The sequence below is a fragment of the Pagrus pagrus genome (assembly GCF_965226575.1).
Source record: "Pagrus pagrus genome assembly, chromosome: 18".
Lineage (NCBI taxonomy): Eukaryota > Metazoa > Chordata > Actinopteri > Spariformes > Sparidae > Pagrus > Pagrus pagrus.
In genome coordinates, this window is record NC_140202.1 from 18,256,418 (window position 1) to 18,279,736 (window position 23,319).

General features: G+C 41.9%; 1 protein-coding gene across 4 annotated transcripts in view; it reads left to right on the forward strand.

The window, feature by feature from the left end:
- The first annotated feature begins 293 nt into the window (after positions 1-293).
- meis2a (Meis homeobox 2a) overlaps positions 294-23,319 on the forward strand; it is a 178,921-nt gene continuing 155,895 nt past the window's right edge. For 2 of the 4 annotated variants that reach the window (XM_084381821.1, XM_084381822.1), the window contains exon 1: positions 296-474. In XM_084381821.1, the coding sequence (XP_084237947.1) occupies positions 361-474 (114 nt within the window). In that variant the 5' untranslated portion in view covers positions 296-360. Of the gene's footprint in view, positions 475-23,319 lie in introns of all 4 variants that reach the window. The other 2 variants (XM_084381826.1, XM_084381823.1) reach the window with 2 other exon arrangements.

Here is a 23,319-nt window from a genome sequence, read left to right on the forward strand (position 1 = left end):
TTCTAGCACACCTGTGAACACTTGAAGTGTTGTTTAACTATTATCTCATATTGAAACAATTGTGATATGTTTATTAATTCATCTGTATTGCATTGTATTTTAAGCAATAAATGGGCTGGGAAGCATCAGACGAATCTGGCAACACTGCGTCCATGTCACCTGCTCACCCCGTCCCACCCCTTCCAATACTGATTTGGCACACAGGTGGATTGACGTGTGCCCATGTAGCGCTCGTGCACACATAAATCATTCAGTGTTGTAAGTGATGTACACATTTTGGACAACTGTTAATTTTCAGTATAGGTCACAGTCTATCTTAAGTTCAGGATTTTTGAACAATGCACCGAGTGAGACTGTTTGATGGAGAAAAAGGATATTTGTTGGAATACAGAGAAGCCAGTTTCTCGTCTAAAAGGATGGCGTCAGTCCTTCAATGGTCGTCAGCAAGCCATGGAGGAAGAAGATACTAAGGCGGTAAGTTGCTGTGGATTGCACCTGTTGTTGTGTTGACTTGTGTGTACACTTCCTTGGCAGTATGTGAGTTTGATAGACTAGCTGAAGTCACATTAACCACAGCAAGTCCTGCTTTTCTGCTCATCCTTTGTTTAAGTCATCCTTTTTCATCCTTCTGTCTTTTATTCCTTTATCTGTTATTATCTCCTCTCATGTGATGTCTTTGTCTTCCTTGCCGTCCTTTACTGCTTTTATTTGTCATCTTTAATCCATTTATTGTCCTTCATTCCTTTTACTGCCCATAATCTTTTTTTTAATCTGTTCTTGATTCCTTTATTGATGTCATTTATTTATTTATTTTTGCATTATTATTTTTCTCTCTCTCTTTCTTTCCTTTTCTGTGATTCTGCCTGTTTTATCGTTTTTATTCCTTTCACTTGTAGTTAATTATACCGCCGCTTTGTGTTTTTTACATTTTCTCCTCTGCCTTGAATTTATTTAATAACACCCATGAATTACCCCGAGCATCTTTTTCTGCACTATAATCTCTGAAAATAAAAAAAAAAAGGTTTCATATTGTATCTTAGTGTTTTTGGGGATCGTAACCTAGTTAATGCATTAGAAAAAAACAAATCTACCAGATTACATTTCTCATCTTATCAGAGACAAACACATGTTTATTGATGGTGAGAAAACTTTAAATTGTTTTCTGGATAGCAAACCCCCACCCCAACATGCAAAGCACACATCTGTCTCCTCAAGGCGTGTCACCAGTGCTTTGATCACTGTGATGTGTTCATCCTGTCACCATGAAGGGATGAGTGTCACTGTCATTTAACACACCCCCTTGGAAAGAAACGGCGTGTACCCCAGATAATCATATATGCAACCACACGTACATAAACGCATACAGGAACTGTGATTCCGCCATCAACTCTGTCAGTTTGAGGTAACTTGGCAGAACATGTGTCCTTCGCATCAACATCTGGCATCAAAATTATGCCAAACAAGTACTTGGTAAAAACATCCCAACTTCCCCTGTGGTGTCATGATTGTTTGTTCAAAGTTTACTTTGTCAGCTTGATGAGTGAGTCTCGGAGAAAATTCTTTTGTAGCATCATGCCAGATGCTGAGTAATCACTTATCACCATATTCAGTAAAGATTTAGAGAAAATGCAACCAGGTGAAGTATTTATAGAGGAGGTGCAGAAACGACTTTTAAATGGTGCCTGTTCTCTTTGAGTCTGGTGTGATGTTTGTGTCTGAGTATCCTCGGGTTTACTTCTTGTCTTTGCTTGAGCTCAAGGTTACTGTGGCTAACTCTGCAGAATGCACCTGAGTCTTTTAGTTGTATAACCAGAGATAAACTGGAGCTATGACTGGCCAAAGACCGGAGTTGTCTGGCTTTAGGCACGACGGCTATGACCGGCGACCAGCCGATCAATGTCAGATATGTCTGACTGTGTGCCGGTCACATTTTGTGAGTTAGCTCTAACAAAATGTGGTTAGATAGGTTTGTTGCACTGGTTTTCTTCAGGAAAGTAAAACAGGGCCATTAGACAGACTCCTTCCATTTTTACCTTTCACAATAAGAGTACCAGTATACACTTTCGTAATTGCTTATCAGAGGGAGCTTAAATGCACTTTGACCAGATGTTATTTGCGCAAAAGCTCTGACCAGTTACAGAGCACTCTATTTTAAGACTTGTTTGAGTGAGAGAAGGCCCTGTAACCTGGTACAGGTTTGGAGAAAATGTAAGAGAGACCTGACGCCATGAGCTCATCCCACCAGAGCACCTGAACTTATGGGAGTTTAATGTCTAATGTTTGATTAACCTCAGCTTTCTTTGTATTCCTGTCTATTAGTGTGATATCCTCCCCTTCCTTACATATCAGAAGTCCATCTGCAGCCGCACCAAGTCGGTTCAAACTGTCCAAACCTTAAGTTACTTAGTAATTTAGAAACAATTTCTATATTGCATTGTCATTGCATTGTCTAGCCTACAATATGTCAAGTAGCCTACTTAGACCAGTCTTGCTGAGTTTTTATGGCTCATAGAATAATGAATAGATAGAAAATAAGCCCCCTTCTTCCGTAGATTATTGCTGGATGATCAGTGACCCCCAACAGGGGCAGATGCATTTTTTTTTACTAGTTTTGTAGCATTACCCCACCACTAACAGTAGCCATCTTTCTCAGCTCAGCTTTCTGTTCCAATAGTAGAGACTGACCTCTGTTGGCTTGTGGTGTGCACTACAATAAATCTCCTCAATACAGCATCTCCCCATCAGTTTCATAGAAAGAGGAGTGGCTGTATTTTTGACGGTATTGAAAATCACACCTTTGGAATTTCTAAATAACTTTGTATATCGTAATACTCTTAATATTATCGTAATAATAAGGCGGTATGCCTTTTAATGCAGTTTAATGGCAAACTTCACAAAGATTTTAATCACAGTTACCACTTTTTAATATCGATTGTGTGAAAAGCAGCCTATGGAAGAGACTATTTAATCCCCTCCACAACCATAGTGCAACCAAATGGTTATTTTGACTTATTTTGCTTGTTTTGTGGTATTTACTTGTGGGTGAACAACTCTATTGGTGACATCTGGGGCTGCGACTAACAATCGTTTCTTCTATTAATTTATCTGCAGACTGATTAGTTGTTTGGTCTATAAAAGGTCCTTGGTAACAGCTGGTTATTAAAAACAGCAAATGCTCACATTGGAGACACTGCAACTAAAGAATGTGCAGCAATTTTGCTTAAAAAAAAAGGATTAATACAATGTCAGAATAGTTTTCTATCATCTATTATTTTGATCAACAAATCCATTAATCAACTTAACATTTGCAGCTCTTGTGAGATCATGCAATTCCTTTCACAGTTCCACCCAACTTCGCCCTGAGCAGCGTCCTAAATAGCCCATAATTGAAAACGCCTCTGTGTGGCTGCAGGCCCTCCAAATTGAGGGACAATTGAAAAACTTGTTACCTCATCATCTGACCTATTGACGATGTTGAAGTACAAATATTGTTGCAGTGGCTGGAATCACCTGTGGACTGTGGAGCCTACACAGATTTAGTTTTTTTGATTCTATCACCTTATTTTTCAAAAAAACGGCTGCATTCATCAATGCTTTCCACTGACAGGACATAAAGCAAACATATTGTCAGTTTATACACAACAATAAAAATATAATCACAAGTAGGAGGGATTAAGTCAGACATCTCCCAGCTTCTGCAGCAGCAGTGGATGTGATTTCATTGAAAATTATGATGGACAGTTTGGTTGCCAAAAAAATATGCAAATGTGTAACTTCGCTGGCAGTAGCTTGGCTTCACTGTTAAGATAGCGTCTCTGTATGGGCAAGTATTTGTTTACTGACACAGAGTTTTTGAGGCCAAAAACTTGTTTTGTTTACCCCTGGGGCATTAAGACTCCAAGCTGACATACCTTGATAGATCTACAACTTCGCACTGAGCACTTACTTTTGTTTAATTCTGAATCTTCCAAAATTAAAGCTGGCAGAGGCTGGCAGTTGTTTAAAACATGAGCGTGGGACATCACATGCCTTCTGCATATAAAAAATGATATGATCAAAATGTAATGAAAATGCATTGGGTTGTGAGTTGGGGCCTCTACAGATCTGACTGCATCCCACGGATGCTCGATCAGATTGAGATCTGAGGAGTTTTAGAGTCGGATTGGCACTTTAAGCTTTGTGTCATGTTCCTTCACCCATTCCTGAGTGTTTTTTGTGGTCTGGCGGGGTGCAATGTCCAATGTCCGGTGTTCTTGGTCCGCAACAGTGTTTAGATGGGTGGTATTTGTCAAAGAACCTGCACGTTTATGTGAGGACCCAAGTAGTAAATCAAAGAATCTGGACTTGCTGCTGTCTTGAAGACGTTCGTCATCATCCGGCTTCATTAGGTCATAAAGACCACAATAACCACAGTTGGTTCTTGAAATTCAGTTTGACAACAAAAAAGGAAAAATGCCTTTGAATGCCTTTTAGTACTATTGTGGTAGTGATGCAAAGTGTCCACTAGAGAGCGCCATTCATAGTGGATAGAATTGCACTGTTGTTGAGTCTTATCCCCTAAAGATCACAGTTTGGGTAACAGAGCGTTGTTTTATAGTTTGTTCAGTGTTTACAACATTTTCTTTGTTAATGTAGAGCTGATATATTTTACTTAGTGCGTGATCAAACAAGAGCGGTGGAGGAGCAATAATGTAGATTGCATTGCAAGTGTGAATGAGCTATGAATTAGAGATGAGGTTTTATAGAAGTGTACAACACTCGCAGCACCTGTTATTTCATAATGTTATATTACTTAAATTAACTTCTATTATGTGGGAGGAATTGCTAATCAAATGGATGAAAACCCTTTTTTAAAAACAACGATTCAGATGATGACGTTTTAAAATATACATGAGAGTCTATCAATCTGAAAAGAGACTTATGGGACAATGTAAGGGAAACAATGGGGCTGGAGCAAAGGTTAAATTAATTAGATTGTTGTTTTATCACTAATTACTTCATTTCTCTTGTAAAAATAATCAAGGTGATTTCCAGGTTATCAATATGGTATTCTGTAGTCGAGTTGCCAAACACGGTATGTAGGCCACAATCATATAAACCATATATTCATGCATTCTCGCTACAGTAAGTATGCCACAGCGTCTACACGGGGACAAAACCCCTGAGCTCCCAAAGAGCAGAGCTTTGTGTGACTCAGGCGGCGGCTGCTCCTCTTGCTCTCTGAACTCGGGTGTTTCACCTTCAACTATAGTCTAAGAGGAGATGGGGAGAGGGAGGGGGGAGGCGGGGGAGAGAACAAGGGAAAACGTGCCACATTATTAGAGGAAGTTCACCCTCTGATAAACACATAGCTACACATCCCACTGGACCAACTGTCTGAGATGGCAGCCAGTGCTAAATGTGAGCTTGTCTGAGCTGCACCACTACAAGGGGAGAAACCGCATGGAATTCATGTTTTGTCCCTAGGTTGTTCGTTTGAGAGCTTTAGAGGATTTTAATGTGCCTCTCTGTACCTCACAGTTTCCATTCAAGGGGCTCTCCAGACGCAGTGCAGCTCTTCACAGAAGACATGCATAATCATGGCAGAGGGGAGGGGATGAAACAAAGAAGAGATGTGTAAAGCATCATATACATATGGCACTTTATATTGTACCCCTTTCAGGTATTCTTATGGGTGTTTTGGTTTTAGGTTTGATTTTTTGCGTTGTTACACACAAAGGAAACAGCCGCAGCTCAGTACTTCAAAGGGGCCCCGGCAATCCCACATAGACAGACCACATTTCAGTGGAGCATGCTGTGCTGTGCTGCACCGCGCTGCAGACAGACAGGAGCTGTTATGAAGAAGAGGAGAGCATGGCTTCTCATTAAAAAACACTACTGTTTCCTCCACAGATTACACTGCTACGGGAAAACTACACAGGGAAGACACCCTTGCCACATCTGCAGCTGAAAGATGCATTGTTACATGATTGGAACTGTCAAATAAAGCATACAGTTGGAGAAGTCTCAAAACAAGTGTTCACAAAAAATGACAAAACATTTTTAATGGAAATGATTGACAGGTTGTTTACAGAGAAACCTCGGTTTTCCTGATGTTTAGAAATGTCGAGCCTTTTCGTGTGGGGCGCCCTACACCCAGCCTGCTGTTGTGTCTTATACCTGGTCAAGACCTTGTGACAGGTCCTGATGGGTTGAAAGGCCAGAAAAGTCTTGTATACAGTAGGTACAGCATATACATATAGCTGGCACAGCAAGGCTGCATGACAAAAAAAAAAATGTAGTGAGGGAGTAATAATGTGTGGGAGCCCATTGTAATTCTGGCGCCCCTTTCAGGTACTGCTGATGTATGACTAAATTTGACAAAGGCATTTCCTACACATGTATTTGGCAGCTATTTAGTTAAGGTCATAGCGAGTATGGATGACCTCTGACCTTAAAATCAGCAGGCTCTGTGCTCCATTGGGTACACCTTACTTGTAATCTTAAGGCCTATAACTCAGCTTTAGATCAGTCTAGTCGTGGAGCTGCGGTTTCATTTCTGCAAGTTTTGTCACGTAAATCTAACCCAGGGAATAATTTATCGACGTAGATATTCAAGCAGCAAAAAAGAGTGATAGTGTAAGGGATTATGCATGTACACGAGCTCTTTCAGTCACATTTTATTTGGCTTATTTCGGACGAAACAGTTTTTGGTGTACTACTTGAGGGGGGTGTCAGACTTAGGATGGCCAGGGTGTATATAATATATCCAGCAAGGGGTTCTTTGGAAAGTGCAGAGACATTTATTAGTGAAGCCAGGGGTGGTGCACTTTCATTTCCTGGTTTTAATGGAGAGAGTCTCTCGGTCCTCACATGGGCCAAAATGAGACTTAGTGTTTTTTCTGCAGCTTTTCAGGACAGTGCAAACAGAGCGGGTGCTGAGATCTGTATTTTTCACATCTTCCTTCTTATTCGGAGTTGCTTTTTTTTTGCTGTGGTTGTATATTATTGTGTGGTTTTGGAGGTGTAATTGGTAGTTTCAGAGAATGTTTTGTTTTTGTCATTTTTCACTGTCAGAGAGGATCAGACATTGTCATGCGATGGGGCTTAAAATGTGTGGAAAGGATGACTGTGTCTTCCATTCATTCTTTGTTGAAAGGGACGGATATCAGACAGTGCCCTAATCCCTTTGGTCATACTACGGGCTCGCTGTATGTGAGCAGGTTACTAATTGCAGTTTTCCCTTCTATGCGACTACAGGGGCGAGTAAGGACTGTCTCGACTCAGGGCTGAGTTGCGTGCATTAATAAAATACTGTGCCATATCGTGACATTATCTAGGCCAGCTCTGCTCTACAGCCAATGTCCTCTTACAGTTCCTGTGGTGCCTGTGACTTGCTATCACACAGTGACCTGACTTGGAGTACTGCTTCTGAGGTTGGCACACTGTCCAACTGTCACAATTAAGGCAAATCACACTTGTGAACACACCTGAGAGCCCATACGCACAATAACCGGTGTGTCACTGGCCCGTCACTGAGGACGTCAGAAGTTAATTGTTGGCTCATTGTGTTTTTTTTTTCTCTTCAAGCTCGGTTTAAGTGCAGGTTCTCTGATAATCTGTAAGCATCGCAATTTAATACACCGTCAAAGAATCACAGAAGTGGAATAAGTATAAACATAGTAATTGGCCACCATACCAAATCTGCTTTACCAAGAGTAGCCTCTGGATGGCAGTGTCAGGCTGTGCTACCCGCTGTCAGCGTCAGCTCTCTCATTAGTGAGGTCTAGCAGGCCCCCTCCGACATGTCTCATAAATGTCAACACCAATACAGCAGGGGACAGTGGGCCTGGATGTAACAAACACAGACGCTATGAAAGTCCACTCTGTCTGTCAAATCAATCACCGAGGCAAGCCACAAGCTGCATGTTCACACCTCACATGGAAACTACCTGCAAGTTGGCATTTGGTTATCTTAAAGATGCAAAGAATAAATCCCTGTGGGGTTGTTGGGAATTATTTTGATCTTGAATGTAAGATGGAATTTTTAGCATACAGTGCACAGACTTTAGCATTGGTTTTTGTAAATTCCTTTATGTGTATGTACGCATGTGTCCGTGGTTTGCCTCTCGGAAGTTATTGTCACCTTGCTATGGTCAGTAAGTCCCCTTCACGATACCCTCCATCCCACCCCACCCCCTCTCCTCCTCCTCCTCCTCCTCTCTTCTTTCTCCTTTCCATTCTCTCCCCTCTTCTCTTTCCCATTATCAAGCCCTGTGCTGCCTGCACTCTTTTCCATTCTCTTCCAATCGGGCCACAGGAGCAGGTGGATTGGAGATAACTTGCGCTGTGCTTTGTTTTCGCGCTGACACTGTCATTAATCATTGCCCAAGCCACACTTCAACATATAATAATAAGGACTGGCTGCTGTGTGGGGGCTGACGCCCAATTGCCTTTCATTGCGCGGATGCCAAATTGGAGGTGAACGGCCATAGCCAGACACTACTCCCCTGTCCCCAGACTGTCTCATCATTTAGGTATTTATCCATCTCAGCCTTGTCTGTGGAGCTTCTCCCTGCCCTCCCAAGAGGCCTGAGATTGTTAGGGGGAGGATCAGATTTGTTGCTCCGGCTTTTTGGCTTTGATTCTGTGCCTATAAGTTAGGGATTAGAAGCAAATTTCCCACAGGGCAGTGCTGGATTTGCTGGTGTTTAACTGTTTAACCTGTCTTAGTCTTGTGTGGCAAAGGGGTGTGGGTGGTGGTGGGAGGGAGAGGGAACAAGGTTTTGTAGAGAGACTGGTCAACAGGCCCAGAGAGACCCAGGTGGACTAAGCCAGAGCCAGGCCAGCATTGATAAGGGAGGGTTCCTTATCCATCACATCTCCTCTGGAGTTGTTAGAGTACTAAACTGTGTGTGTGTGTGTGTGTGTGTGTGTGTGTGTGTGTGTGTGTGTGTGGGAGAGACTGAGCATGCATAATAGGTTGTGAGTGTTTGTGAGTGGCTTCCCCTGGGTACCTCAGACTAATAAATCAGAATCATGTTGGTCGTTCTTCGGTTACAACCCTCATGCCTTGCCTATCACATACAACACGTGAGAATAAGTAGCTACAGTGTATTTTGCAAATGGGCCAGCGAGTTATCAATTACAGTGCCCAAGACATATTTACAGAAACTTGATCGTTGGTTGACCTTAGGCTTGACCTTAATATTTATACTTAAACTAAACATAAACAAAACATACTCTTAATATGAAAGTCTTGCACATACAGTATTTCATTTTTGCTGCAGATTGATTTCTTGTTGTTTACTGATATAGTGTGTATACATGCTATATAAAATGAAATGTAAAATGTTAAGCTCGGGCTATTTAATACAAGATGCTAAAAAAACTAATATCCACATGCTCTTTGCCTCTAAACTACTTGACAGTGCAATTTCAAACAGGAATACACTGTAGATACGTGCTGCAGATTCATGTTGGTTCCTACCCAGTTTGGGTCGGGGGTGAGGGTTTTGGCTGTAGCCACCCTTTGTGGGCTGCACTCCGGAAAAGAGAGGGGTGCAGACCAGCAGGAGGATCCCAGTCCTGTCAGACATAATCCAGGCGGATTACGGTGATCTGAGGGGAACTTTGGAGCCTTGAGCGTGAAGGTGTGCTCTCTGGGCCCTGCCATCATTACTTCTACAAACAAGGACTAAATCCGAAGGTGTACACACCTGGATGGCAGTAGAGAGAACGGTCTTGGCTTTGATCTCGACCATCACCGTGGCTGTTCGTCTCCTTCCCACAGTGCGCAGGTGTATCAGTAAGTGATGTTAGACAGGCTAATGTCAGCAAAGACTGAAAGATTGGCTGGACATTGTTGCTGCACCCATTACCTCTTAATGGGTTTGTGTGTTTGGGCTGGAGCTCAGACCTGCAGAAGGGGGATTGCACATTATCGCTACGAGCATAACTCAATCTACAAAGACGGTATTAATGTCTTTCACACCATCACTTCAGCAGTTTGACATATATCAGCTTACTGTTCTATACTTGCAAATGGTCTCATTTTGCACTTTGAGTCTCTGTCTATACATATCTTGTGAACTTCTATATCATTCTGACATGTGGACGGTAAAGAGCTCCATGTCTCCTTTGGTGCTGTAGAAATATACTGCAAAACCGTATTGATCTTTAATTAAAGAAGCTCTTAACCTTGGCTGGGCAGAAGACCCCCAGGCCAGTGAGTTAATTAATGTACTAATAGTCATAATATTTGTGCTGTGCACGGGAGGTACATAAAAGATTATCTATTGTGTGAGCAGTTTATCAGCCCAATGATGCTAGAGCCCCGTGCTGTGCGTATATCAATATTATGGGCAAAAATCTGCAATACAGACAGAAGAAGAGCGGAGAGCCGGTCTTTAAATATCTCCCTCGGTTCATCAGCAGTTTAGCAAGGCCCCGTTCCACCTCCTGGGATTCTCCTCTGATCGTAACCAGGCGGCGTCGATGGGCCTTTACAGGCACTAATGCTCCGCTACCTTGACAACACACGGCAGCTTTAAGCCCTCTAAAAGATCCACCTCTTCCCCAGATGAGTCAGGGGTCCCACTCCACCGTTTACCCCACGCTCCTAAGGAGGCGCGTCTCATTGTTGGATCAAAACCTCACACTGCTGACCTCTCAGTTGCTCTCACCAACCATCAGACCCCTTCATAAACAGGTCCCACTGAGGGAGGGAGGGAGAGAGGGAGGGAGAATGTGTGCGTGGGGGCCCAGACACACTGTGATATCACCCTTTATAGCTTTATTGATTTCCTCTCAGGATGCAACTATTAACATTGAGCTGCTATGGTGGTTGCTGCTGTGTTGTTCTCTGCAGGTAAGAACACTGGCTCACACCCCCGGCCTTGTGGATTGTATATATGGGTATGGGGGGGGTGGTGGTGGACTGGGGTGGGGGGAAGCACAGGGGAGGCACATGCTTTTATAATTAAGGTCAGCTGGGATGCATTACAGCATTTGGAGGTGTTAAAACGGGCCCTCCTCAGAGAGTATGTTGGCATTGCCCACGCTCGTAAATTAGCCACGCTCCCCGCTGATGTTAGGAACAGGAGATGAGGGGTGGAAGGAGGGAAAAGGGGGGAATTAGGCAGATGACTGGATGTAGGCACGAGGCTGTATTTGACTGTATTGCATTTTTATTCACTTTTTTTCTTCCCCAAATCATTGATTTTATGTGAATATAAAAAAGGACCATAGGGAACATGTTGCAATTACAAATTTCCATAATTGCGCATATGGATGCCAAAAATCCTGACCCATACTATATTTTTATCTACAGTATATTAAAGATCAAATATTCCACAAACCCCCAAACTACAGAAAAGATGACCATATGCTATCAAATATTTAGTGTGTTTGCAAAGAAATTAGATGGTAAGATTTTTCTGTAATCAGTGGCACAAACATATTTTATAATTGCGCGACCATTCCACTTCTAAAATGCTGTCATTGTGAGAATAATGCGGGTGTTAAAATGGTCAGCACATGTTAAACAAATTATGAACTGCACATTAAACACCTCAGACTATCCTATAAAAGTTAAGTACTGGGCAGGTAAGTTAACAGAAAGAGCAGAGGTGTGTGCGAACTCGCTTTGGACCAACACTGGCTCCAATGAGGCGGGCAAAACAAAGCAGGGCCCTTCAGATTCACAATGGGGACACTGTCAGCAAGGACAGGGGAGGGGAGAGGGAACAAACAGAACACAAGAGTTTCACAAACAACCTGTCATAAGGCATTCAGCAGGACAGGTCTGACTGGGACACCCAGCTCACACCCTGTGCCAGGGGTGAGGCAGGGGTCATCTCTCTGATGCATAGTGGGAGAAGTATGACAAGCAGAAGGAGTGGGAGAGAGAGACGAGGAGGAAGAATCAGGGCTCGGTTAAATGGCATCTTAATACTGCCGACTTCTGACATGTGAGGTTTGTTGTCAAAGGTCGCGTTTATGTAAGGTTTTATTATTTTTTTACAGAGCAGAATCACAGCGCACGCTTTGTCACGTTATAACAGTGTTCACCTGAGAGATACAGGGTGTTTCAGCATAGATTTCAATTTTAGATTTTAGTTAAAGAAAGGTGGAGCTAATCTCCTTCTGAGTGGTTAATCCAGTAATGCTTATAAATGAGTAATATGACGGTGTTAAGGACAGCCCTGCGTGGATGTGACCAATCAGTTCAGTTAATGCAAACATCAGTCTTTTTATGATTTATTTTCTATTTAGCTTCTAATTGTTATTATTATTATTATTATTTATTCTGCCATTTATCCTCCCAATTAACAAAGTCTTTAGAATGGCATACAAGTACGAAAAACATTTCCATGCAAGTCTCCAGAGCCCGTCTTTAAATGTCTTGTTCTGTCTGATTAATGGTCCAAAACTAGAAGAAATGAGAAAATTCACCATTATAGGACACTAAAAAGTCAGCATATATTCACATTCGAGAAACTGGAACTAGAGAATTTATGGCATTTGTGATTTATAAAAAATGACTTAAATGATTAATTGGTCGCTAAAATTGTTCCAAATCATAGACACCTCCCTCGGACACTCACCTTCTGGAAATGATGCAATACATATGGACTAAAATGCAATTATAAATGGCTTATTACTGATCTACAAAGCATTAATAGATGAAATATTGATGATTGATGAACTCTTTTTATGAATTAAAGGCTTAACTTTTTTGAAGTTACCATTAAGTCAAATACATTCTTTTTAAAAGCTAGCTGCATCATCTCCTGCAGCCCAGCTGTTTGACCCAATAAATGAAAAGAAAAAATATATAGTACTAATGCTAAATCTAATATTTAGTGACAGCCATTATTGCCATTTTGATTTTGCAGTATTGATTTCAGCTTTTAGTTGATAATTCGGGTCTACTTTGACAGCTTGTAGATACCAGTCATCACTGTGACCCTCCTGAGACTGAGCTGAGTGCCAAAGACCTGACAGAAACAAAGTAATCAGAGCCTGTGCCACTGACCATTGTTTATGTGTGCTAAGCAGAACTCACCAATTCTGAGTGTTGCTTTTTTTTTTTAATCTGACATCTCTTTGTGGATTACAAAAACCTTTGAAAATATCAGTCATAAGTCTTAACTCTTTCTAAGGCGTATTTATTCCTTCCAAATATTTTGAATTTGAATTGACAGACATGTCCACCTGTAAAGTCGTAAAAACACAATTTATGTCTGACGGTTAGCATAATTACCGTTCTCACACTAGTACATACCATTCACCTTGTAATTTAGACTGGGGCATTTGTGTGTTTGCCGCAATGTTGCTCAACAGGGTTTGGCTTGAACTTTTGAACCAGTGGAGAGCAACGCAGCAGTGGCGTGATGTTGCTTCTTCATGTTTTCCTGTTGTCAAATTCATGTTTCACAAAATGAAAAAACCCCACACAATTATCTCGGTGTCACTCTTCCTTAGTTCATTCTAAAATTGAGACTTTGCTGAGAAATCAAGAGTTGATAGATCTTCCTCTTGAGAGTGATGTGCATGAGAATGATTAGCAAGTATAATGAGGAACTAAGAGTAGACATTCTCATTATTTTCCCAGATCATTGCATTCCTCGTCGCGTCCCTAACACTCTGCCAGGTTCGCTGAGCTGTACTTGCGCCGCATTTCCGACCCAGCAAATAAAATCCCAAATGCGACCCGTCTGCTTTAGCAAAATGGAAAGGAATCTGTTGCACACTGCTCAACTGTCACACAAAAAATACAGTAATGGGCCTCAACCTGCCACCACTGTTCACAGGTGTTTTTTTACAACAGTATTTATTTGACCATTATGTTAAATTGTCCCCATAAAGCCGCACTTGGCAGCACCCTCCTCTGAATCTCTTTGTGAGCCACTTAAGTATACCACTGGGGGTTAGTGTGTTCCATGGACCCAATATGGTCGCTTTAAACTGAATAAATAAGCCAGTTAAGTTGGGCTGTGTCCCCTTTTTTTGGGGAAGCGGTGTCAAGGAAACGGCTCTCAAATTTTGTGGGTTTTCATGCATGTTTTAAGTGTCGCTATAAAGTTGCGAAGTGCGCCTCCAGGACGTGTTTAATGTAGTATTTACCTGCCTCAATGCTTTCTATAAGTGGATAGTATTGATTACATCTGGAAGGTCAGTTTTTGACCTCCGTGGTTGAAGCAGATTAAGTATTGTATCTTTAATTCATTGGCAGCCACTCTTGGAAATGGTCTTCCCAGGACGGACAGGTTAATGAAACAGCACAGGCCACAGGAAGTTCGTATATCCCACCAAATGGTTAAATATCTCCATAAATATATAAGTTGCGGTTCTGGAGTTCAGACTTTCTCTCCTTTTGTGGTGCCTTGTGATCTAGAAGACTGTTGACCACAGGCAGGCAGCCATAAAATGAGGGGGCCTGACTCTGCTGAGACCACCTCTATTCATGGCCCCCGGAGCCACTGGATGCTAAGTGGCAGCCGGAAAATCACAGCTGTGGGATCAAGCACGGCGAATTAGGAGAGAGAGTCCGGTCCCAAACTAGGGTACAGTACAGCACAAATAGAATACCACGGGCAAGATGGTTAAAACTAAAGGTGAGGTTGTGATTCTCATGTAGAAAACGCAATTTCTTGAAGATTTTTGCACTTAAATGCCTCAATATGATTAAAAGTTTATGGATATGCTATTATTGGAAAGGGTGTCGATTATGTAAACCTAGAAAGTAAAGGAAGGAATGGAATATTGTGTTACATTTACTTGCTTTATATCTGTTAAGTGAAATCATGCCAAATAAGTTTATCAAGTCATACTTTTCTGCATACACAAAGAGACACTTGGGCCATAGTTACACCCTATTGGACCGAGCCTCACCATACATTTTCGCTGAATTTCAGAGACAGGGCATTTTTTCTACAGCAATTTACACTCCTTCACTTACAGTGTTCTGGTGCAGATATGGTGTCGGCCCCTCCTCCTTGACCTCTGCCCTTTGCGAAGCAGGCGAAAGTGTGTTTCCTGATTAACGGCTGGCTGAGGTACATGGCTCCAGCTCCGGCACCTTGTCCTCCCAAAACTGAGGTGACAGTCTCCTAGGCTCTTTATGGAAATTAACTGCAAAACATAGCCAATTAGACCTGCGTTATTTAGAACGACTCAGCTTTTCACCCCGAATAAAAGCGGGCCCGGATAAGACCTGTACACTCAGACGCTGCAGCAAATTAATGTGAAGTTGGTGGCCTGCCAGCAAGACAGTCCATCTAAAAAGGGGGCATTAAAAGCATGAAGACAAGTTTTTGTGTAAGCTCTAAATTATTGCGAAAAGAACACAGGATGATTAAAGATCGGGCTTTTGGGAATAACTTTAGAGACAATTATAAATTGAACACGTGACGAGCTGGAAACGGTGATGTAAGATGCTTTATTTTGCCAATTTAGCAAAAGATTCTTATCAGATGCTGTACAATGGTTTGTATGTTTCTAGCTTTTGTCCACAGCATAGTTCCTGGACCAAATTTTCCCAGGTTCTGCACCTTTTATTCCAAATGTGTAACTGGGAATTAAGCATCTGTATAATGTCTTTTCACTCCACCAGCTAAAGATAGGGCTCTTAGCCTGATACGCTGTCTTAATTTTCCCTTTCTCAGGTCACTGCGGAGAGCGACGGCATTAGAGTGAGGAGGAGGGTCCTTACTCTATGTGCAAGAATACTCTGTGGAAGTTGCAAAGGGCAGAGTCTCTAGGAAATCTACTCTTTCTTTGAAAAAATGTCACGGGAGAGATAGGAGATTGGCACCACAAAGAGCCCAAAATAGCACGGGCTGCTACGCGTTGTCAGACGAGATTTGGGCTGAGACATTGACTTTTGTTCTGCAAACTATTGGCCCCTGAAAGGGAGATGGGAGGTGTAAAAATCGTGATTTCTCCTCTTCCCCTTGGTTATGTGCAATACATTAGATAATGCATGCTGCTGAGACTGTGGTTTATAACGTCACAATTATTCCTTGTCTGCAACAAAAGAAGTGTACTTAGGATGGGGATAGAGTGAGGAAATGGGTAAATATGGATGCTAGTTTTAGGCAGGTGGAATCAGTGGCTGCAGAGGCAGTTAGTTATCAAAGGCATAGGGCTTGTCCAGAAGATTAGGGCAGATCTCAAACCCGTCTGCTTTCCCATAACTCCAGTGCACCCACATTCAACATTTCTTCCTCCTGCCTTCCCCATGATAACAAAGGCCTCATATATTTTATGCAGGTTTGCCCCTTGGCCACATAATAGGATTATGAATAATTTCTACAAATTTACAAAAACAAATCACATGGCACGGCTTAGAGTTTGCTAATAATTTCTCCATAGCTGATAGATCAAAGCAAGGAGCAGGGACTGCAGAGCCAGGCAGTAGATTGACCCTGGTCAGGCATTTTTAATGAAAGGGTTAATCTCCTCAGAGGTGACTATTCAGGAGCAGGCAGTGTGACCAAATGAAGAATTCAGGTCTGGGATAAGAAGGAGAATAGTGGTCTTGAGGGTGCTGTTGGGTGACAGCGAGGAAGCCCTGAGGTAAAACTGTGTGATGCTGTATTTGAGCCTATGTAACCAGACCTCCTCCCCAAACCATTGCTTAAAGAAAGAGTAAGGCGGGGGGGGAAAAAAAGTCAGGCTGTTTGAAGAACCTATGGCATGTAGGTCCAAGGCTATTTCATGGATGACCATAAACAAACCTACTCTATTGGCTCCAAAACCCCATGAAAGATATTCCTATAATATGCCCAAAAACACACATAGGCATGATGGTGGCTGTGTGCATACTCAGACGTAGAAACCAGGGGGGACACGTGCACACACACACATGCATTTTCACATGAGGACAATTGCTGTTCCTCTCAAAAAGTACCTGAATGTACTTAGAGTCCTGGCTGTTTGGGATAAACTTTGTTGTCAAGCACCTCTTGTGCTATTGTAAGCACACATGCCCTCTTGTGAGTAATTAGACTTGAATACCTTCCAAAAGGAGAGAGGGAGAGAGGGTTAAAAAAAAAAAAAAAAAAAGATGCTTTTATAAATGTATAAGCCTTGGCTGGTTAAGGAGGTTTAGAAATCTCATCATGACAGTGGCAAAATGGGCCTCTTAGTAATTAGGAACAAATGGAATTGCTTATCACTTATGGAGTTACTGTGCCAGCCATTTGGCTGTGTTCAGAGGGATTAATCAGAAGGCTATTGACATTACATTGTTCCACAATTATCATTCATACGTTTTATGGTAATTGGGCTTTTTTTTTTTTTTCCCAGTGAGGAATTAAGGCTCCTACGTAATTCAAGACAAAATGAACATGCGCAAAAACAAACATTAATCAAATCCCTGAAATAACGCAACAACATTTCAGCGGCTGATAATCGCGCAACAAGGTACTGAAATGAAACGGTAAGAATGAGGATATCAGTCTGAGAGAAACTGAAATGCCATTCTAATAATTCATTTATATGAATGATGGTTATTCAGATGAAGATGTAGTTGAGCCTAAATGAATCAGCGATTAAAGGAATAGCAGTGTTTATACAGCATCATCTAAATGTTTGTAAATTTGAAATATGATGTGTGAAACTGAATTATTACATCTTTTACTCCAGGTGTTAAAGTAACAGTTCGTTTAGGATTTTCTTCATAAGCTTGGTTGCCCTGTTGCATTAGGCCTTTTTATAAAAATGGTAACGAACCACAGTGTGACATCAACCTAATAAAACCAATAAAAAACACTTTGTCCTGAGTGCAATCAAAAGTAAGATATGTAACTCCTCCCCCATGCTCTTTTTCCAATACCTTTCCAACAGCACCTACACGTGAAAATTACATGTCATTGTCCTAATGGCCAGGGGGGGAGGTTGATAAAGGAAGACTTTGCCTAATGCTTCCATAAACGTGTTAGGCAAAGTCCAGCAGGATGTAATTGCATCTAATATATTTACAGAGGATTGATTTCCCTCCCACGACCCACCCACCAGGCAGCAACAAGCTGCGGTCAGTTCACTCGGGTCACTGTGGATGAGTTCTGTGTCCACTCCGTCCCCTTTACACCAAGCAACAAGGCCGAGCCCCGGAGACCATGGAAAGTATTGGAGTGCGGCTTAATGAGGTAATTAGTCAAAGGCCATGACGATCCTGGGAGGCTAATACCTGTGACCTCTTGATCCTGGATTCCTGACACACGTCTCTGGAGACTGTACAGGAAAAACTGCTGCAAAATCCAAACACCGTCGCCTCGGCCAGACACTCCAGCCAATTTTTTTTTTTACCCAGAATGTGTGATATCACACTTAAAGAAAGGAGACTTGGGATTCAAGCTGTGCAACCCCCAATTTCTCTTCTTTTTTTGGTTTAATTACTCCCACTATGCAGTAATGGGCCTGCCCCCTTCCCTTCCCTGAAGAAAAATAAACCTTAGCGAACTTAAACTACTTCACCTATTTACTTAGAGAAAGAAGTTCCGACGAATTGACAAAGGCAGTGAAAAAGCACAAGAAAGGAAAAAGGATGAAGAACACAAAGCAGGTTGATATTTTTTCCCTCTCCCATCCCTTTCTTTTCTTTTTATCAGGTTACGTGACTGGAGGCTTCATTAATCACCACCTCGACAGCCTCTGCCAGGGGGAACTAACTGCATTTGGCCCAATTAGGCGCAGAAGAGACAATAGGAACAGCACAAGTTGTGCCTCGATGCCAGGAGCCAAGCGTCGCCTCCCTGTCATTACCTACAGAAAGGGAAAAATTAACCCCTACCAGCTTCCCTGCTTTCCTCCATTGATCCGAGGGTTTTGTGGTGTCCCTGGAGCGTGGCAGACAATTACAGATATTATTACATCTGCATTGATTTTTTTAAAGAGAGCAGAGTGTCTCCAAGCAATTAAAAAAATTACAGTTCGGAAGTGGGCCAATTAAAATGCCCCCAGCCCTGGAGGGTGGCAGCGGTGTTGGTGGGAATGGAGGGACAGACTTGACTGTCAGAATGTTGCAGTATCGTGCAATTCAAACACACATGCACCCCCATTAAAAAAAAAAAGTTTTCTAATTGGCCAGCACTGCCCATTGAGATTATCATTAGCACAAATATCTGTATAAAGAGGATTCTGTTGGTATATTTCCGTCCAAGTTTAGCCTCAGATGGATGTCTTTTAATCCCTACTTTGGACAGTTTAATGTTGTCAGGTTTACTTCTCATAAACGAGTCAATGAATGCTTATTCAACCCATGTAAGGTGTCATGTTAGGATCTCATTAATGGTATTTTTTGTTACGTAATTAATTAACATTTTCAGCCTTGATTTAGGGTAGCGGCTGTATTTTCCTCCTGACATAACCAACTCTTTCCTTTGGTCGTATGAATCTGTCTTCACACCTCATAAATATTCATCACAAGTCTCTTCTGATTCATGCTGTTAAAGTATCAAGTACCTTTGGCAATCAGCTCCCCTGCCATCTTTTATCTGTCCGACCAAACCTCAAAAGTTTCTCATGCCTTCACATCTATTTCACACATGCATTCTCTAAATCTGTCTCTTGCTCTCTCTTTATTTCTTTTGCTTTCTCTTTCCCTCATTCTGTCTCACACACACACACATACACACACACTCACACACACACACTTCCTCCTCTCCATCGCCGTTGCTTCCCCCAATGGAGCAAAGTTGGCCTTTACCATCCGTGGCCATCTGACCACACTTCCTGAAACCACAAAGAAAGAGAGAGTGCTAATTGGAATTACGGCTAGATGGAAGACTGGCAGTGTAGAGATAAGGAATCAATGCAATGCAAATAAAGCCTGCATCCAGCGGCTGGAGAGCCTCCTAAGGGCCCATTGTTTTATTGTGCTGCAATAAGAGCTAGGGAAGGAATTACTGTGCCTTACTCTGTGAGGTAATTGACAAAAGTACAAATACTTACTTGCACACACACGAACACCTACCTGGCCTTTTTTTTGGGAGAAGTTTGAGCAGAGCAGGTGGGCTCTGGGATTATTCAAACCAGCTTTTGACTAAGGAAGTAAACAGTGCCTCCAAATAAAAAAGACATCTATACAGAGACACCCAGACACTTGGAAACCCAAAAAAGAAAGGGCACAGTTTAAATAAACAGCATTTGGCGCAGCAGAAAAAAAAAAGGACAATGAAACTCCGGCTCTGAGCCGCAGTCGTTTTATCACCTGACACGCTGCATGTGTTTGAAGTGGAAAATCGCAGTTTCTTTAATCCATGGAGCATTCAAATAAATTTATTTCTCCAGGATTAAAAACACTAACAATAGCAGGCAGTTAAAAACAAACAGCTCCAAACAAATGGCGACGAGGCTGAGGCGCTCGGCACGGGTAAGCTTCTCCATACATCGTGGTCTGTTTCATTAGCTGAAATGTATTATTATTGTTTATCTATTGAGCTTCCTGATAAAAATGAGCCATGCTTCCCCTTCGGATTACAGAGTTAGAAAGGTTCAGGGGTGGCTTGCCAGTGTAATCCACAGACTTCTTTTTCCAACAACAACAACCTCCGGAAGATGGGAGAAAAAAGGAGAGTTTTCAACACCTGAACACCATGCCGCACTTGATTAAAGAGGACTAATTTCAGAAAATCATCAAAGGGTAAAGGAGCTTGGTGTGTGTGTGTGTGTGTGTGTGTGTGTGTGTGTGTGTGTGTGTGTGTGTGTGTGTGTGTGTGTGTGTGTGTGTGGGACCTGTTAATTGTAAAGTTCTGGCAGCTATTTAAAGAATTTAATTCAGGAGTAGTCTCACGCAACCTTAAATTAGCAAAGTAAAAATAACTGGACAACACGTCTTTATTGATGGAGACTGGCATGCAGACTGTTTTTTCAAACTTCTTTGAGACGTACATGGGATTTGGGAAAATTTAAACTTGACAACAAGGTTGCCGCATAATGACGTACATGTTGACTGTCCATTTTCGGAAATAGGGAATCAGAGTAAAACTCTGTGACGCCATTGTATCACGATATGTTGCCCATGATAACGATCTTATCACAATGTTACATTTAGACAAGACAATAATCTATGAAACATCATGATGTTGGTGTGACTGATGAAAATATATCCCTAAAGAGGCATAAAGCAGGAACTGAGTGTTAATTCACTGAATTGTGGGGTCAGCACTGTCTATTTAGAGTGCCTGCATGTTTTAATAAAAGTATTGATATGCGGCATCAGTGTATTGATAAGATATTGCAAGAGGAAGTAATATATTTCAGTTTTAATAATTTGTCTCACAGCTACCCAGCAGGCATTTAGGCTTTTTCTAAAAAAATTCATATGCATAGTCAGTCAAATGCTCCAACTGTGTGTAGAGTTGGTAGGCATCTTGCCTAAAATGACTACCTGTTTCATGTAATCATTCTCTATGCTATAAGATAAACTTGAATCTGTTGAAGTTCTCCATCACCTGTTTTGTATTTCTGTTTGTGCGTTTGAACAAAAAGCACAGTTTCAAGTTTTCCTCATCTGTTCGCTCCTGAGATCCCACACAAATCTTTAATAATGTTGTCAAACTGTCAGAGTTGCGATTCATCAGTGGAGGTAAAGCGTGCGATACGCATCAGAAAGACAGGAAAATATCAGATGATAACCAGACAAGCCAGGGCTGGGTCCAAGCAGATCAGAAGAGGCTCACTTTCCACCGGAGGGCTGCAATGATTTTGGCAGAGCGAATATTCGGAGATATAAATGAGACAGTTGGCTCGTTTCATAATGAAATATCAAAAATTCACCTGGAATTGTCGCGCTGGGTCCTTTTACGGTGGCCGACTATGAAAGCTATTGGTTACAATTCAGCAGTTATAAATTTATGATGAAGGAAGTGATTTTAAGAGAGCCTAACTAAAACTGTGCAGAATATTCCTTTGGGTTTTGTTCAGAGTGCGAGCTGTTATCAGACAGCTATGATTCACATTTACACTTTGAGCCCACGATCATTCAAAACGGTCACCTCTGAGAAAGCCCCTCGCTGAACTGAAACGCCCCGAAAAAAAACACGAAAATTTAAATGAAATTATGGGCCCTGCCTCTCCCGACAGTCAGTGTGATGACACGCTTTCAGATCCTATTTGGAGAGGTTTGAATGTGCTGAAATGTAAATGACTGGACGCATGGAGGCCCAAATGGGAAGCTAGATTCTACATGGGTCAAAGACAGGAAGACTATAGAACTAAGATAAACGGAGGGAGGAGGGGGGGAGAGATTCTCATGCGAATCGTTTAACAGCGGACACACAGTGCCACTTGCATTATGGTGACTGTTGCATCAAGGGGCAACGCAAAGGGGCCCCTTTTTCGCAGTGCACCCTAGGGTCTTTGGTCTCCTCTATAAAAGGGAACCATCCAGATTTAAGAGTGAGCTGCTAACTCATGTTATGGAATCAGATATCAGATTCACCAAGAAAAAATAACTTATGTACCCGGAGTATTTGCATAGAATACAGCTGAATTACTTAATTAGACGTGCTTAATCAGAATAGCTCGTGACCCAGTGTTAATGCACTATGAGGCTGAGCACCAGTGTTGAAGTTTGGTGCTGTGCAAAGTATCTGACTAATGCCTGAAGCTCGTGTTTATGTCATGCTCCTCACCATTTTACTGCCTGTCAATGTCATTATATCTCCATGTGCAGTTCATTCATGGTGTTTGACATGCCTTACTCTATCAGCCTGGTGAAATACATACTCCACGCTCCCCGAAAGCTCAAAGCAGCCTTTTAATAGCGACGATGCCTTCTTGTTAGCCAGAAGAAGAAGAAGAAAAAAAAAAAGGTCATGCAATTGGATTTCCGTGCTCTGGAAATCCCTAGATATTTACCTCAAACGTGGCGTGCGCCTTGTCCTCTCAGCTCACCTTTCATTTTCTCTAACTGCTCTCATGCTGATTTGTCAACCATAGATAAGATCAATTAATCTATTGAGTCTGAACAGCATGGAAGATTTAAATTGTCCATGCTCACACCCATGTGGCCATCAAGCCTATTTTGTCTATTTATAGTCCTTGTCAGTTAGTGCTGCGAGTGCTATAGACAAAGCCTGTCAATTAAAAATAAATCTCCGGGAGAAATGTGTAGCATTTACCTTGAATCTCACAGTAGATCTTTTGTACGAGGCGATACAATGAATGTTTTCCTCACAAAAACAGTGATGTACCTTTTTAATCTTTCAAAGGAGCTCATTTAACAAGGCATGCGTTTCAAAATTCATCCCATTGCTCAAATCGGCAACAAACAAGTTACATCGTACATTGTGACTGCTTTGAATATTCAGCACTTGTTTTCTTATG